The 16352-nt window shown below is 34.2% G+C and overlaps 1 protein-coding gene across 5 annotated transcripts in view; it reads left to right on the forward strand.

Moving 5' to 3' along the window:
* ADGRB3 (adhesion G protein-coupled receptor B3) overlaps nt 1-16352 on the forward strand; it is a 449865-nt gene that overhangs the window by 208639 nt on the left and 224874 nt on the right. For all 5 annotated transcript variants that reach the window (XM_042894113.1, XM_042894107.1, XM_042894121.1 and 2 more), the window contains one exon: nt 14351-14545. In XM_042894113.1, coding sequence (XP_042750047.1) covers nt 14351-14545 — 195 coding nt within the window. The remainder of the gene's footprint in view (nt 1-14350; nt 14546-16352) is intronic.

Raw genomic sequence — 16352 nt, forward strand, 5'->3', positions numbered from 1 at the left:
CCAAATTTAAGTTTCATAGCGTTGATCCTATTTCTACTGTTTCTGTATTGATTTTCAGACTTTAGATAATATTTCTGGAAATAATTCTCAAACAATGGGAAATACTTTTTCATGTTATTTATTGGTATGACTTACCTGGCTTGCTTTTAGTGAGACACTGGTATTTTTTGAAGAGCTGCAGGTTTGCCTGGCAGAAAGGGATAATCACTGAACAACAAAAAAAAAATCCACATTTATATCCTAGATCAATTATATGTATTCTTCTGTATTTCCTTTTTTATAATGTTAAATATGATTATACTATACTGTGAAATAATCTTTTGAAAAGAGCATTCAAAAATAGCTAAAGCTTCTTTAAAATTACGCAAGCATCCAAACACCATCTTATTACTACGCAACATTTCAGACTTATTTTCAGTTTATATACATACAATTTAAAGGCAAAAAAAAAAAAAGATTTTTGCATTTGGAAGCTGCTCAAAAGCAAATCTGCTTGTCATACACCTTGCTCCTTCTCAAAGTGAACAGCACAACATATTTAAAAGATCATAGAAATTCGAGGACCTATAAGATCATCGGTCTGCAAATGTAGGCTTTTCCTCATAAGATACATTTGTCAACCCTATAAATCCCTGAAAATAGGGCTTTATAAGGAAGCTGCTGACAGACAGTATTTTAATAGTAAGTATATGTGCTTGTGAAAGAATTTATGAGATGCCTCAGTGTGCTCACAAATATTGTTATTTTGCTAAGTCAGACCAAGAATAGTGGGATTGGCACTCAGTTTTCTGAAGGTTCCCATAAAATGTGAGTCTGACCTAAAATGCTTGGATTTCTTATGTGAAACACATAAAGTAAAAAATAGGTGTATAGTCTTCAAATATGATATTTCTGAAGTTCATTTGAAGCACTTGATATATATAACATACAGACAATATATTGTATGCTAATGGCATACCCACCTGAAAGAATGTAAACAGTTCATTGTCTCTTTTCCCTCCAAACAAAAATTATAGACCTGAATTCACAGTCCTATGTCCAAGCAAATGCTCCATGAGGAAGAACATAGCATATGATGGGAGCTAAATAATACTGCTTTGATTACAGCACTTGCTGACTTGCCTGCACAGATTGTGAACTCGACACTTAAAATTATTGTAGTAAATAAGTAAATATGATGAGCATCCAAGCTTCAGTGCCATCCATCTACGCTGTATAATATTGTGTCTGTTAGGACACCCCCTGACATAATTTAAGACCACACCAGCAGCACTTAGAAGGCAACGTAGCAGAGCAACCATTCCCAGCAGGCAGTAAAATCATCTTTGTCTCAGTGAATTAAAGGAGAGTTTAGCTTGGGGAATACAAGCTGGCTGCGTTTGTTGGCCTCAAAGTGTAGACAATATTCTTGAGGTTCTTATTATCTACATTTATTTGATATTTATAGTAAAAACACTTCATACTTACCAGTTTGGGCTGTGGGTAGAGAATTTCAGAACTTTGTGTGTCTATCAGGCCACATCTGTGTTTATTTCTAAGCTCCCCACTAACAAAGAGACAAAAGAACAGTAACAAAGAAACTGGGCTTGTTTAGCTTGGAGAAGCTCCAGGGAGACCTCATTGCAGCCTTCTAATACTTGATGGGAGTTTATAAACAGGAAGGAGACCAATTTTTTTATTGAGTATTATAGCAATAGGAAGAGGAAATAGCTTTAAATTAAAGGAGGAGAGATTTAGATTACGTATTAGGAGAAAAATTTTTACTCAGAATGTGATGCAACACAGGAACACGTTGCCCAAAGAAGCTGTGGATGTCCCATCCCTGGAGGCATTCAAGTCCAGATTGGATGGGGCCCTGGGCAGCCTGATTTAGCCATTGTCAACTCTGCCCATGGCAGGGAGTTAGAACTAGGGTGATTTTTAAGGTCCCTTCCAACCCAAGCCATTCTATGTTTCTATGAAATTGTGACTCCAGTGGCTCCTGTTACTCCAATTGAATTGGGAATTCACACAAGGCAAAAACAGTGCAGTGTAAATTCATAGACTGTCCCTCTAAATCACTAAGTTTTTTTTACTTTCTTCCTGAAGAAAACATTTGCCTACAAACAACAATTTTAGAACAGATGTCCACAGTAAACAATATTTTTTGCTATTGTGTAAAATTTTTCATCACCACATCTGATTGACACTGCAGTTTTGTTTCTTTAATATAAGAACAGATATATATACTGTGTATAGCTACAATATAGGTGCACTTTCTCATGCAGAGAGTTACCTATTTTTACTTTATTTTCTCCTTTACTCTCCTAAAAGTGATATAGGACAGATTTCAATCCATAATAAGCACCGTTTAACTAGGAAAAACTCAACTACACTGCAGGTACTTCATCTTGACTTGAGACTTGTATGGAGAGTAATATGGTAGCTATATAAATCAAAGAAAAATGGCACTATATTTTCATGAACTGTCAATAAAGTTAAAAATGTACTCATAATGCTAAAGATAATATATTTTGTTCATAAGAATCAGCTCCATAAATAATTTGGCTCCTTTTCCAACCACTTGTAGAATATGTCAGGCAGAATTACTGCTCTACTCAGAACAGGCACATTCTGGCATTTTGAATATATGAGAAAAAGACAGGGATTTCCACTGTTTAAATGGAACTGTCTACTTATATGAGTATTTCTTTGATAAATATATGGTTATTTGTGCAGAGTTCAGCTGAGATACTTTTCTTCATAGTAGTACTATGCTATTTTGGGATTTTTAATGAAAACAGTATTGGTTACACTATAATGTTTTAGTTGTTGCTGAGCAGTACTTACACAGTGTCAAGGTCTTTTTGTTTCTTGGAAAGGTGGGGCTGGATATGCACAACTGGCCCAAACTGACCAAAGGGTTTTCTTCATACCATGTGACGTTGTGCTCTGCAATAAAAACTGGGGGAAAAGCTTGCCAGGGCTTCTGCTAGTGGGGGACAGTTTGAACACTGGTCAGCTGATGGTGAGCATTTGCATTTTGCATCACTTGTTTTTCATGATTTTCTTTCTCTATTGGGAAGTGTGTGTACATCTATGTGGTGCTTAGCTGTCAACTGGGGTTAAATCACAACAATAGTGCATTTAATTTTCTATTATAGCAGTTTCAGAGAATTTCAAAGTCTTTAACTAATATATATCCTCAACATATTCTTGAGATCAGCCTCAACTACATCTCTGTTTTGTGTGAATGAAAAATTTAAGCAGACAGATTAAACAGAAGAAACGTTTTCTTGTCTTCTGAACTTGTGCCTACACAATTTTCTTCTTAATGTTGATGTCTCTTCATAGCACAGCACAGAATACCTCTGGTATGGTAAGAATATGACAGCAGGATCTGTGAAGAGAAGAATTTACAGTGGAACCTGACAGAACTGGGAAGGGGAATGGATGGTTTCACTCATGGTGTGAAGACTGGCAGTCAGCTTGAAGCACAGGAGGGCATGCTGTCCACCATCGAGGTGTAGGAGCTTGAGTAAAGGCAGTCAAGTGGTTAAAATAGCTCAGTTATAACAAAAATATACTCCCTACATTTTTGTTACTTTATTTTATCTTGTGTGCTATGAAACACAGGTCTCTTTTAAAACTGGAAATAATAATTAGATCTCTTTGAATAAGAGAATCAATTAGTCATGAATAATTTATCCAACAGTTGGTAGAAATCAGTCATCACATGAATTTAACAAATGCTGTTTGACTAGCTTATACAGCTGGTTGACTAATATGAAAAAATTATTCACTGAGCAAATTAAGGGACAAAAATGCCCAAATCCATGAAATAAACCCTTTGTAAATTATTTGGTTAGCTCTAATAATAACATTTAAATAACCCAATTAGGATTATTCTTACTAAGACACTATAAGTGGAAAATGCAAAATGATAAATAGGTATGAGTTGCCTATTTTAATCATGTGACCTAGGGGATCAAGCAATAGCTTAATGAACAGAAAAGTAAGCATCACAGATTATATATCAGACTTTTTTTTTCTTCTGAATTTCTTGTGTACTTCTAGTGTGTGTGCAGTAAGTGCTGCTTTGCAATATGAAAACGCTCCTAATCAAGTGTTTTCATAATCAAGTTTCAAGACTCTTACCAATGTTTTGTGCAGCTAAGGAGTATTTTGCCCATTGATGCACAGTTTTTTAAATGTGTTCTTGAGAAAGTGCTGGTTAAAACAAAGAAAGAATTAAAAATATCTGTTTTATTATGAATGAATGTGAAGTTAGATGGCTAAGATCTAGTGGCAGAGGATATCCTTTCTTAAGTTCCTTCTGTGTTGTTCATAGTCACATATATGGTCACACTAGACTTTATCTGACAGGAAAGAATTCCTCTGATTTCTCTGTCTACGATTTTTTTTAGAGTTCAGAAGTTTTGTTCTTTCTGTGAGATAAACATTTTTGTTTGCTTTTTGTTTTGCTTGTTTCAAGAGACTATTTGTGCATTTTACCAAATGAATTTTTCCATAGAAGAAGTTAAGGACCTTGTTAAATGCTATTCTCTGTTTCTATGTTTACAAAGGTTAAATTGAAATCCTTTGGTCAACTAACATATTTTAGTCGTCTTAAGGAATATATTTTATATGTAGAAAGCAAATTAGATGATGATCTAAAGACCCAATCTTAGACTGTATTGGACTAGTAAGTATTCTCCTCATTGCTTATTATCTTTCTTTGATCTGGGATAATTATCTTAATTAATATTGTTTAGTTGAAATACTACTTTGTTAATTGGAGCTAATATTTTATTTTATATGTTTTCATAAAAGAAAGATGTCTCCAAAATGTTCTACAGTGATATTCTGAATCCCTGAAATTTTATAAGTAGATCAGACTTTATATAACTCCACTGACTGAATACATTGTCATGTCAGATTTAAAAACACCGTGAGAAAATATAAACTGAATCAGAAGGCATTGTGTCTCCTTGTAGCACAAAGTTAAAGCAAAAGCCATGCTACGTAGGTGTATTTAGGCTGTCAGAATCTAGCCACTTGAGCTGTGTAATTGATAATTAGTGACAGACCAAATTCCAAGTAAATTTTTTTTTGCATTTACTTCCTTTCTAGAACTTCCTGTGTACTTCAGTAAGCTACTCGTTTTTCTTGTTTCAACAATTTCTGTTTTGATCTGTTTTATAGAACTTAGTTCTAGAAAATGAGCATTGTGAATACTTGACTTCCCGTGCAACCTTTTTTTGAATCAAAGCATTTTTCATAGAAAGACATCTAGTCTTCAGTATAGAAAGTAATTCAATTGAGAATGCATTCTTCACGTGCTTTGTTATTGGTGGTGTTGGTGGTGGGGTTTTTGCAGTTCTCAATTCCCATCTTCTTTCAAGTTTCAGTCCTTTCTTTTTTTCTCTTTTTTTCACTGTACTAGTCAATGAAATAATCTAATAGTGAGTTCTGGGTGTTTTGAATCAGTGGAATTAAACCAGTACATTTTAAGTGGATTGAATCTGCTGAGAAGTTTCATGCTCTGTGCAGATGTTATTCTTTTTCTTTCTTAACTTCCTTTATACAAACAGTGTAAAACCTTTGCTGACAACAAGAAATTCAGCTATTGTTGAATCCACAACTGGATGTGAGTGCACGCAAGACCAAAAATAAAATCAGTGGTTAAGAGTTCAAAAGCCTACTTAGGATAGTAGAAAAAAAAAAAAGATAGTTGAGATAAAAGAGTGGTTGAAATGCCTCAAGTAAGACTTACTTATTTTCACTAAGTTTTTTAGGGGATCTGCTTAAATGATATTATTAATGCATCACTGCCTTGCCACACGCTTGTACCTAGAGTGAGACTTCCTGTGATGGCTTTTGGACACTCCAGTTCATAAGAGATTTGTAGTATACTCATAAATAAAATCATCTTTAATATTATTAGAAAACCTATGTTCAGTTGCTTAGATGAAAATAAGGTACTAATTTCTGCCAATTTGAGCAACATAACCCCTAAATCAGACATGCATTCATGCCAAACTGGCTTCTTTTCTATCAGAAAAAAAAAAAAAAAAAAAAAAAAAAAAAAAAAAACACTCTTAATTGTAAAGATTTAGGAAGAAGAAATCTCCATATGAAATATCACACTACCATTAAGACATTAACACTTATGAAGTATGGGAACTTTTGCAGGTGAACTTTTGCATACCAAAATGATACTATTGCCGTAAAAATGTTACTTCTAGTTCATAATGTAATTGTTTCCTCTCTTTCAACAACAGAGTTATTCACAATTTTCTGGGATCTTAACTAAAATATGATTTGATAAAAAGAACTCTAAGGTGAATAGTGATTATCTCAGCTGCAATTCATTAGACACGATGTTGTTTTTCCAAATTATACTACAAAGACAGTTTTTCAGTCTGTTCATGTACTCCTCAGTGAAATGACTTGGAAAGGTTTAATACTAAAAATGTACTAATTCTTTTTGCTGGATTAGTGCTTCATTTCTTTTTATATAGCTGCAGAGCAAAGCAGGCAGGATTAGTTTTGTAGATTTGAATACATAGACAAAAGTAACAACGTTATCCATTTACCTCAGTCTACCCTATTGCTGCATGCCAGCTCTCTTCATCTTCTCTCCTTCAAAGCATTTGAGAAGGGGAGTTAATTGTTTGCTTTCCTTGGCTTGTCTCCCTTGTAAGCCCAGAATCTACTAGAGTCAGCTCTGTCTTGTCACCTGCATAACTTTACGCGAAAATGACAAACTATTTTTCTATTTTCTCTCATCACAAAACAACTGATTGAGTGATTGTGGCAGGCAGCACTCTTCCCCTGCCTTACTCACATTTTCCAATTCTGCATTAGAAGAAGAAGAAGAAAAAAAACTTCTAAAAAAGTCAATAACAATTCAGTTAGTTGATTGCTTGATGGTAAAATCACTCATTTGATTGTGGGAAATCTATGCCTGCTCTACCAAACTTATTGCACAGACAGTTTTGATTTTTGTGTTTCAACACCATTCTTTAAAGTTAATACGCCTTTCTCAGTCTCTTAACAGATCTGTTTCACTTTTTGTAAATAAATGCACTTTTTGCCAAATCTACTCCATCCCAACTGAATGGTTGCTCTTTTCATAACTGACTGTATCAAAATAGGTACCAGAAACCAGCAGTTAGGATGAGAAGAAAATATCTTTAAAGCTATCACAGTGCATTCTCTGTACTTGAAATTTACTGCTTGAACTCAACAGACACATATATCCGAAGCCAAGAGATGCTATACAGTGGGAGAAAATATTTTCCTTCTGTTCTGCATAAGCATATCACATTTTAATTCAATTTGAATATGTTGTTTATCTTCCTTTCTGCTTTTGACTATCTGCTTTCCAATATAAAAACAATCCCAGTTGTTAAATTCAAATAAAAGTGCCCACTGTCATCTCAGCAACCTCAATCATCTTTCAGCATCTGGTTTATGAACGAATAATCTGTGTTAAATTATACGTGCTCTCACAAATGCTGCTGCTGCTGCTGCTGCTGTTTTATGGAGAGGTCTGCTGCAGCAGTGAGCAGCTGAGTTCTCCCCAGTCACATTGATATTCCTCACCAGCCAACGTTGCAGCCAACAGGTGAATTCCACTAGGGTATGGGGAGAAAGAAAACAAGGGATGAAGGCCCTGTAGGGACTCAAGAAAGAATTAATCTAATTTTTCCTTTAAATCTACAGAACTGCAGGAACCCTCATTCCAACTCAGCTCTCAGAGTGACTGCAGGATTCCGTGTAGATGAATAGCTGTAAAACACCATTCTCACACTTCTACAGTCATCCCCCTGCCTTATTTGCTCCATTACTTCATTTGTTGCATTCCCCACTATATTTAAACACAGATTTGTTAAGCTTGTGAGACACAACAGAAAATTTTATGGCCCATTACTTAATGCAGGGCTCCCATGCAGAGTTTAGGGCTCTCTTCTAGTGCTATTCTGCTTGAAAGAACAATTCTGATTTGTCCTTCAAACAGAAGTGAGCATGATTCAAATAACTCTGCAGAAATACAAATTCAAATAAATATATAAAGTGCATCAATTAAGCAGAGCTTTATGTTACAACAGAATTAAACAGAATGGCCACATACTACAAAAAAAGAGAGAGATGTCATTTGTAGCATGTACCTTTGTGACCTCCCATTCAGTCAATATGGGGAGCCAGGAAACTTTTCCTCAAGCAATGTTATGTCTGTCATAAAATGAAAACAAGCCTCTCAGACTCATCTTTTTTTTTTCCTCTAAACTCTTGCTCTTGTCATATTGCATTACACATAGATAACACAATTCTTGAAGACATGCCCTCTGGTTAAAAAAGGAAACAACAATAATAAGAGCAAGCTTTTTCACACAGCATGTCAACGTGAGCGGGATTTAATCAAAGATAATTGGAGCATTTAATAATAGTACTTCATAAAATAATAATGCAAATCCTGGTCAACAAACACGGTAATCAATATAAGCAAAATGTACAACCTAAAGAAGTCATCTGTTTAATGATTATTCATTCCTCATCTCTAAATCCATTTGTCACTCTAGTAAAGAGCAATTTTATACCCTTCCTATTTAGATATGTTGAATCCATGAAAAAATTAAAATACTGAAATTTTATAATGGCTTTCTCTGATACCTGTTTAGTAACTAAAGGATTAGAATAATTGACAGTATTGACATTGACAATAAAAAAAAAAAATTATAGAATCAGTTAAAGTGGAAAAAGATCTCAATATAATGGAAATTCTTGCAAGAGAAAGTGATAAAAAAAGAAAGCACAGACAGAGCCAAGCACCTCTAAACTGTTCACATTCTTGATTTTATAATGCATTAGATTGCCATATATGATAGATTATTTTTTTCATGAATTTGTCAATATGCCTCACCATATACAGGGGAATACATACAGTTCTCTGACATTTGTGCAGAGATGCATAAGGTCAGGGTCTAGAAGAGCACAGGTTCTCTGCTGTTAAGGTTGTTCTTTTTCTCTCTAAAAAGAGTAAATAAATGAATAGATAAATTACTGCTTTGATGAATATTTTGCCTAAAAATACTGGAAGTCTATGTGAGTGGACAATTGTTTCTATACAATAAAACAATTCTTAATTTCCTTAATGTAAATTAGGAGTAAGTTCCTTAAATCACAGGGTTCTACTTTTGATAGGTTGCCATTCATATTATTTGCAGGGACATCTTACAGAATTATAGGAAAGAAAGGCAATTCATGAGGTCTTCCAGACCGAAGTCTTTCCTCTCAGAATCAATTATACTTACTTTATTTCAGCTTTTTGTTATTCTTGATCGTTATTAAGGCCCTAAGTGTGCACAGTATCTTCAGGTGAAATATGATGCACCATTTCCTTTTCTGTTGAGAAGTTCTCCTTAATATATATCTTTAATCTTAGTTGACACAGCGTATACCAATTATTTTTTCCTCTTCCATTATAAATAAAGGAAATATGTTACTTCCTCTCTTCAGAAACTGTTTATTTATTTATCTGTTAGATTGAGACTACCAACTAATTTCACTAATGCCAAAGTAGGAAATTGCTTTTTATTGGTTTAGAAAATTCCATCATAAAATGCCAAATGTATGGATAGAGGTGGAAAAGATTCGTATAAAATCAGGTTATAAGTGTTCAGATGCATATTTGAAGATGCATACCTTTATCATTATACCACACACTATTTCTTTTAAAACTTGTGTGAAATGGAATTCTTGTACACTGAAACAGCCTTAAAATTATATGTATATATGTTAAGGAAAAGTAAATGAAACTTCTAGATTTTGTGTTCTGAAATAGTTAAGGGACTGTCTGCACACCCTATAACTATATATTCCTCAAATACAGAAGGGGGAGCTTTCTCACAGTGACTTCATGTTATAGTTTACACATCAGCATGCTGCATGAGTTCAGTTCAGGATTGTGCCTGTGGGAATATTTTAGCTGCCAAAAATATATCTTCTGCCTTTTTTTATTTATGTGCCTCTCTTTGTACACACAGGTCTCAATGTTGTTAATATAACTTCAATGTAAAATCATTACTTAATATTCAGTGCAGAATTCAAGCCCGAAGATTAGTGGCCATAGAGGCTAGGTAACATGATTCTGAGTGTTTAAGATAAGATTTCAGGAACTGTGAGCTGTTTCCTAGAGGAACTTACATTCTCAATAACTTTTTTTTTTTTTAGTAATTCAGGTGACTTTTGCAGGTGATCCAAAAATTCTTGTATTTTCCATGTGTTAAGTTCTTCATGAAAAATGTTTTATAAAATATTAGTGTTGGATTGTGGAGGCACAAAGCAAAGTGATTTGCAGATTATGAGCAATTTTAAGTCATATTTTTATTTCACAATATTTTTCCTCACTTCTGTCTAAGGCTTCCTAACCTGAGTTCTTATATTCTTTCTATCATAAAACTATAATGACTTTTTAGTAATTCCAATCCATGATTACAACATCACATTAAAAATAACTTTAAAACAAGATGACGTAATTACTATTCAGCTTAATCATTCTTTTGAATCTTTTATGGGTTTCTTGAAGGGTACACTGTTTTCTATCCTTTCAGACTCCATCAAGCTATTTGTTTGCAATAGTTGTGATGCAGTAATAAATTTATAATCTGAAGCCAGGGGCGTAGTAGCTCTGACATTGTGAAAAGACATTTTTATTGGGACATACTTTCTAATAAATCAGGGGATAAAGACAGCTGGACCCTGAGTCAAAGTCCAGTTAAACATTTCAGTAATTTTTCAAATATAGCATATACTGCAGGCAGCTAGAGGTTGGACTGACAATTGAAGTATCACTTTAACAGCTGCTTCATTTCACTATCTCTCGGCTCATAAACTTTATTTTTAATGATCCTGCCTGTAAGACCACTAAAAAATGACCTTCACAGACAGCTACAAGGTCCTACAGTGGTGACCAAAATTATCTTCCTTTGAGAATGCATAATATCACAATGACCATAGCATAAAAAATAAGAAATACAGTGACAAAGTCATTATGACAACTGCTGATTAGGAAATACTGTATTTTCACACTGAAATACACTTGTAGATCTGCAAGTAATCCAAGAGACAACAGTTTCAACTCTTATTATTTTGGAGATTTGCTTTAATAGTGCTACACCAGTTTACATCAACTGAGCGTATGGCCTGTGATTTTAAACTTGTGTCCATGAGCTGATACTACAGAGGGTGTTTACCTGTCTATTCTGTTTTTTTTCCAGGCTATAAACAATCTTTCCACTAACTGACTCTAATTTTCAGTCTTTTTCCCTATCTAAACACAATGTACCTTTTTTTGTTCTTTGTTTTTCCAACTACTTTGTCCTACTTGTAAGGATATGCTGCTAGGACAGAAGGTTCAGAAGAGGTAGTTAAGGATCAGAAGAGGAAACTTCAAGGTTGGAGCCTGAGAAGTTAAAAGATGTGCAATGTGTACAAGTGGTGTGACCCAAGGAAAAGTTGTCATACTTTTACTGGAAGCTGAGCTTTCTGGGTAAAACTTAAAACATTCCCAGATTGAGCTGTAATTTTAAGAGTCCATTAGTCTTAGGTAGTTTGAATCACCTGCAGCACAACCATTGCTACTTTTGAAGTAGATGTAATAATTTACTTTTGTGGTACTGTGGTGACTTGATAGACCACATTTACCACCATGTCCAAAAACAATCAAAATGTCATGCTGAAAGAACTGAAGAGTGTAGTATAACTCCCATTTCTACTGCTGGAGATCTGTAAAATTCTTCACTGAAAACAGATCTTTACACAGTTTTGCTTGCTCAAACGCTTAGAGAACAGTCAAACACAGGAATGTTTAATTTATTATTTGCATCCAAAATGCAGCTGAAACCACCATCATTAAAATATGAGTTTAAAGTCTAGCAGGAGTGTGGAAAAACAAATTGGGGGATGGTGTTCATACAGATGGAGGAAAAGGAAGCAAAATAATGCAGTATGGAACAGCCTGCTAAATACTCCTACATCTTTCCTATCTTTTTTTTTTTTTTTAATATATGCATAAAAGTTTAACGGTTTTTAATGAGGATTGATCACTACTGCTGTTACTGAAATTAAAAGAACCTCTTTGTTCTCTCTGCAGTTAAGTCCTTCTCACGTTATGTCCTGAGGCATGTGTCAGATTTGGGGGTTCTGCCTTATGGACTGTCTTTCATATTGTATGTCCTTTGTGCTTGACCAAAGATACAGACATTAAAAGCTGGAAATTTCACTGGGGTTAGTGAACATCTAGACAGTTACAGCAAAACTTCCACTATTCTTCTACTGTGGTAGTTACTGACCTTTTTGTTTGCCAGTCAGACCCAGTACATGATAAGATAAGGTAAATGGCAGGATTTCAAAGGGAAAATAAATCACAAATAAAGTTCTTTGTTGCTTTCATTCATTCTCAAGAAATTAATAGTTCATAATGCTATTTATCCACAAAGTTAACTCAATGTTCTTCTATTGTCATACCTTTTTCTTTACTGTAATTTTCCTTCAACATTACTTTGAAGGCCTCATAAAATGAATGGAAACAACACAATAAAATTGCTGAAAGCAAGTTTCCTATATAATTACTTTTTTTCTGATTGTTTGTTTGCTCAGATGGTTGGTTTAAGACTGAGGGAGGTATTTCTGCTGAAAAATTTGTCAAAGAAAAAGAAAAAAGAAAAAAGAAAGTGACAGGCTTATTTCTCCTCACTGATTTTTTTGAAAATATTTGATTGTACATTGATGCTTGTACCTTTGTACTCATGGCTCAAAGTGTGTCCATTGCTTGTCCATCCTGCAACAGGCATGTGTATATCCCAGGCAAACCCAGTGCTTCATAGTTGTTCAAAATCTTAAGTATTCTTAGGGTGTGGACTTGACTCTTGTGGTTCGTAACAATCCCCACCTGCTGTAAAGATGACTTAAAAGTGTAGACATAACTTAACCTAGCCACTTAGCCCTACTCCAGCTGTGTTACATGTATATGATTCATCTCAAGACCAGTTGAGAGTGTAACTGAAGTACAATGCTACATGATGAATAAAAAAGCTATTTAGATCACACACGTCAGAAAATTATTACATTTTTAATTGGAAATTTTCATGAAAATTATTTTGAACCCTTTAAGTGGTGTACTATTTTTACTACATTCTCCGTATTGTTTTGTTGTGGGTTTTTTTGTAAGTGAAGCCACACATACCCACACAAAATGGCTGGGGAATTCTGTAAGTGACAAAGATCTTTAACTTTTTCCTTGCGCTTCACCACTACACTACATTAATTTAGTTATGATCCCCTGCAGATGTCAGTAACAGGGACAGGCTTAAAATCAATTGAAGATGCATTTTAGGAGATGGTATTGGCATTTTAGTAGCCACCTGAATAGAACTTTTTCTTTAACCCTCCTGCTTATGCTGTTGTCTATCTCAGGTCATTTGACTTTTATTTAATGTAGTTTCAATTTGGAAGAACTTGTATAAAATGCTATGTATATTTAAAAGAAAGATGTTTAAAATATGCTCACTTTTTCAGCCTTTGTGCATCTTGTGACATCTTTGTGATATGCTATGCATCTTTTCTAAAGCTGAACTAAGTTTTAAGAGGTGATCGGATCCACAAGTTCAGTTTCTTATCAGGGCAATTATTACCAGCATATGCATTTTGGATTACCCTTAACACTTGTCCTGTACTGGTCTGCTAGGAGGGCTATAGCTAAAATAGGCTCTATTGGTTGCTATACTGGAGCAAATCCTAATTCTAAGCTTTGCATGTCCTGAAAAACTAACACGATTGTTCCAAGTTGTGCTGCTAGTATTAGAAAAGGGAGCACCATCCAAATCTCACTTTTGTATTGACTGTGTAAATTGAGCCGTCAGAAGTGAAGGGTATACTTCCATGGAGTGAACTATACAAAATATTTACTATTTACTCCTTTCAGAGCTCTTAGTTGTTTATTGAGTGTCAGTATTGGATCTGTTCTTTTGGAGAAGTTCCTTGCATCAGCATAGCAGTAGATTAAAGTCACAGTCCAGTCCTTTGGGTTCCTTTAAGAATGTGGATTTTGAGATGTTGCTGGTGTCCTAGGAGAAGCAAACAGGTGAAATAGAACACCTACAAATCTGTCAGTATAAAATTTGTGATTCTCTGATAAAGGAAAATGTGGTCATCATACTCTACTGCTAGTTTGTCTTCACTTTAACAGGATGAACTTTGTTATAATAGATTTATTAGTTAATATTATGTTGTATTTTGAATTTATTATACCTTTTTTTTTCTCAGTAAAGTAGGTTCTGATATTTGTTTTGTTCTTCTGGTACAGATTAAAGAGCACCTCGCAAAGGGACAGAGAATGTTGGCTGGTGATGGCATGTCCCAGGTAACAAAGACACTATTGGATTTAACGCAGAGGAAAAACTTTTATGCAGGAGACCTTCTGATTTCTGTGGAAATTCTCAGAAATGTTACAGACACATTTAAAAGAGCAAGTTACATCCCAGCATCAGATGGAGTACAGGTAAGAGACGCACTGGAAGAGAGTGATTCAACTGGTGCAGTTTATGTCAATACACTGAATGTCACGTATTTGCAGCAATGTGGAAATTATTTCTGAAAGATAGATCTAAACATTGTTTACTATGAAACTAAGATACACACCTAAAACAGAAAACGATTCAGCTGTATTTAATGAAAAAAACAAATGAACATTATATGAGAAATAACAATAGAATATTTCTACATAATGGACTGGATGAATTATTGTGCAGTGTTTATAAAATAAATATTTTACAGGAAATATGGATTAGGATATTAGTTGCATCTATATTTGGGAATTTTAGAAATTTTTCAAAGACCATAAGTATACTTAAGTGAATGTATATAATATTTACGGAAAAAAGATATTTCATAAATTAATTATTAAGTTTTAATGCAACTTGTGTTTAAGTTTTTTCTTATGTAAAAGTAACTCAGATCATAACTACACCTTGGAATCTATGTGTGCAAATATATGTGTGTATCTTTGAAAAGCCATTTTTTCCAGAGTTAAGTTTTCAAGAGCTTGCTGTTACATTTTCAGTTTTCTTACATAATTTTCCACATAGAAAAAAGAACTTCCATATTAAACTAAGGTCTATTGCATTATCTTGAAGCTAGCTGAAAGTTATGTATTTTGATCTGTGTTTCCCAAAGAAATGCTTTGAAAGTAATACCTCCTATTTCATTATGTTGGCCCACTGTGTCAGAGGCAAATTTTGGTGATATGGTAGTTGAGGGTGTACCTTCTAGCAATATTCTATTATGTCTTATTGCCATTTTTATAGATGGCAGCAGAGGGACAGTCTGACAAAATGGTGTCTGACTGAAAGTGTATATGAAACAAAGATGTTTCATTGAATCCTCCATGTGGAAAAAAAATTGCACCCACTGGCATGCATTGGCACTTTTGAACATTTGTGGAGACCAAAAAGTAGATGTGAGCACAATTAGGTGGTAAGTGGTCTGTTTCTGCATTGGCAACAGTGGTGTGAGAGAAAAGCCATGTTCTGAATAGCCATGCACAGCTGTCACACTAGGAAAAGAAGAGCATTTCTACCATCATCCATGTGAATTGGGTAATGGTGGTGACTGTTGAAAAATAGGGTTATTTTTTATATCAAATACTGTTATTGTTCTCTCTGCGTGTGTTGTAGATTTCATGGATATAAATTGGAGACATTACTTTCAGAGCAACCTACATGTTAACTGTTCATTTTCTCATGCGGTTCTCTTGTTAGGATTTTTATTTTTATTTTTAATTAAATAAAGTTCAATATCTTTTTCTACCTTCAGCAAAATTTAACTATAAAATGTTATTTTAATTACTGCATTGAACAATCTCACAGTCCAATATGATTTTGTCATGGTTTGCGGGCACCATAGAAATCTTAGGTGGAAACAGCATTAAGAATCTGCTTGATTTGAACAGTTTTGTTCATGGGTTTAGCAGATCAGGCCATTTGGAATTTACATATATTAGAGTTTTATTCCCTTTTCCTGCTAATGAAAATGCCAAAAGTTCTGTTCAGTTTAGCTGTGTAGAACTTTTGCCAATATTCTTAAACATATTCTGTCAGAACTGACTGAGGAAAACTACTTGTACTGTTTTAGTATTTTTTAATTATACGAAAAGGCAAAAGCTGGTAAGGGATATTATAAAGGAAATAAGGAATATTTTCTCAAACTAAAGAAATAACTGCCTGAATATCAGAATTGTTAAATCCCATCTGGAGGTGAAAAAAAAAAAAAAAAGGCACAGAATTTCAAAGAGAAAAAAATGAAAAGTT

Source organism: Lagopus leucura, unplaced genomic scaffold (assembly GCF_019238085.1).
Source record: "Lagopus leucura isolate 7727_CA_CO unplaced genomic scaffold, USGS_WTPT01 Super-Scaffold_73, whole genome shotgun sequence".
In the NCBI taxonomy this organism is placed as follows: domain Eukaryota; kingdom Metazoa; phylum Chordata; class Aves; order Galliformes; family Phasianidae; genus Lagopus; species Lagopus leucura.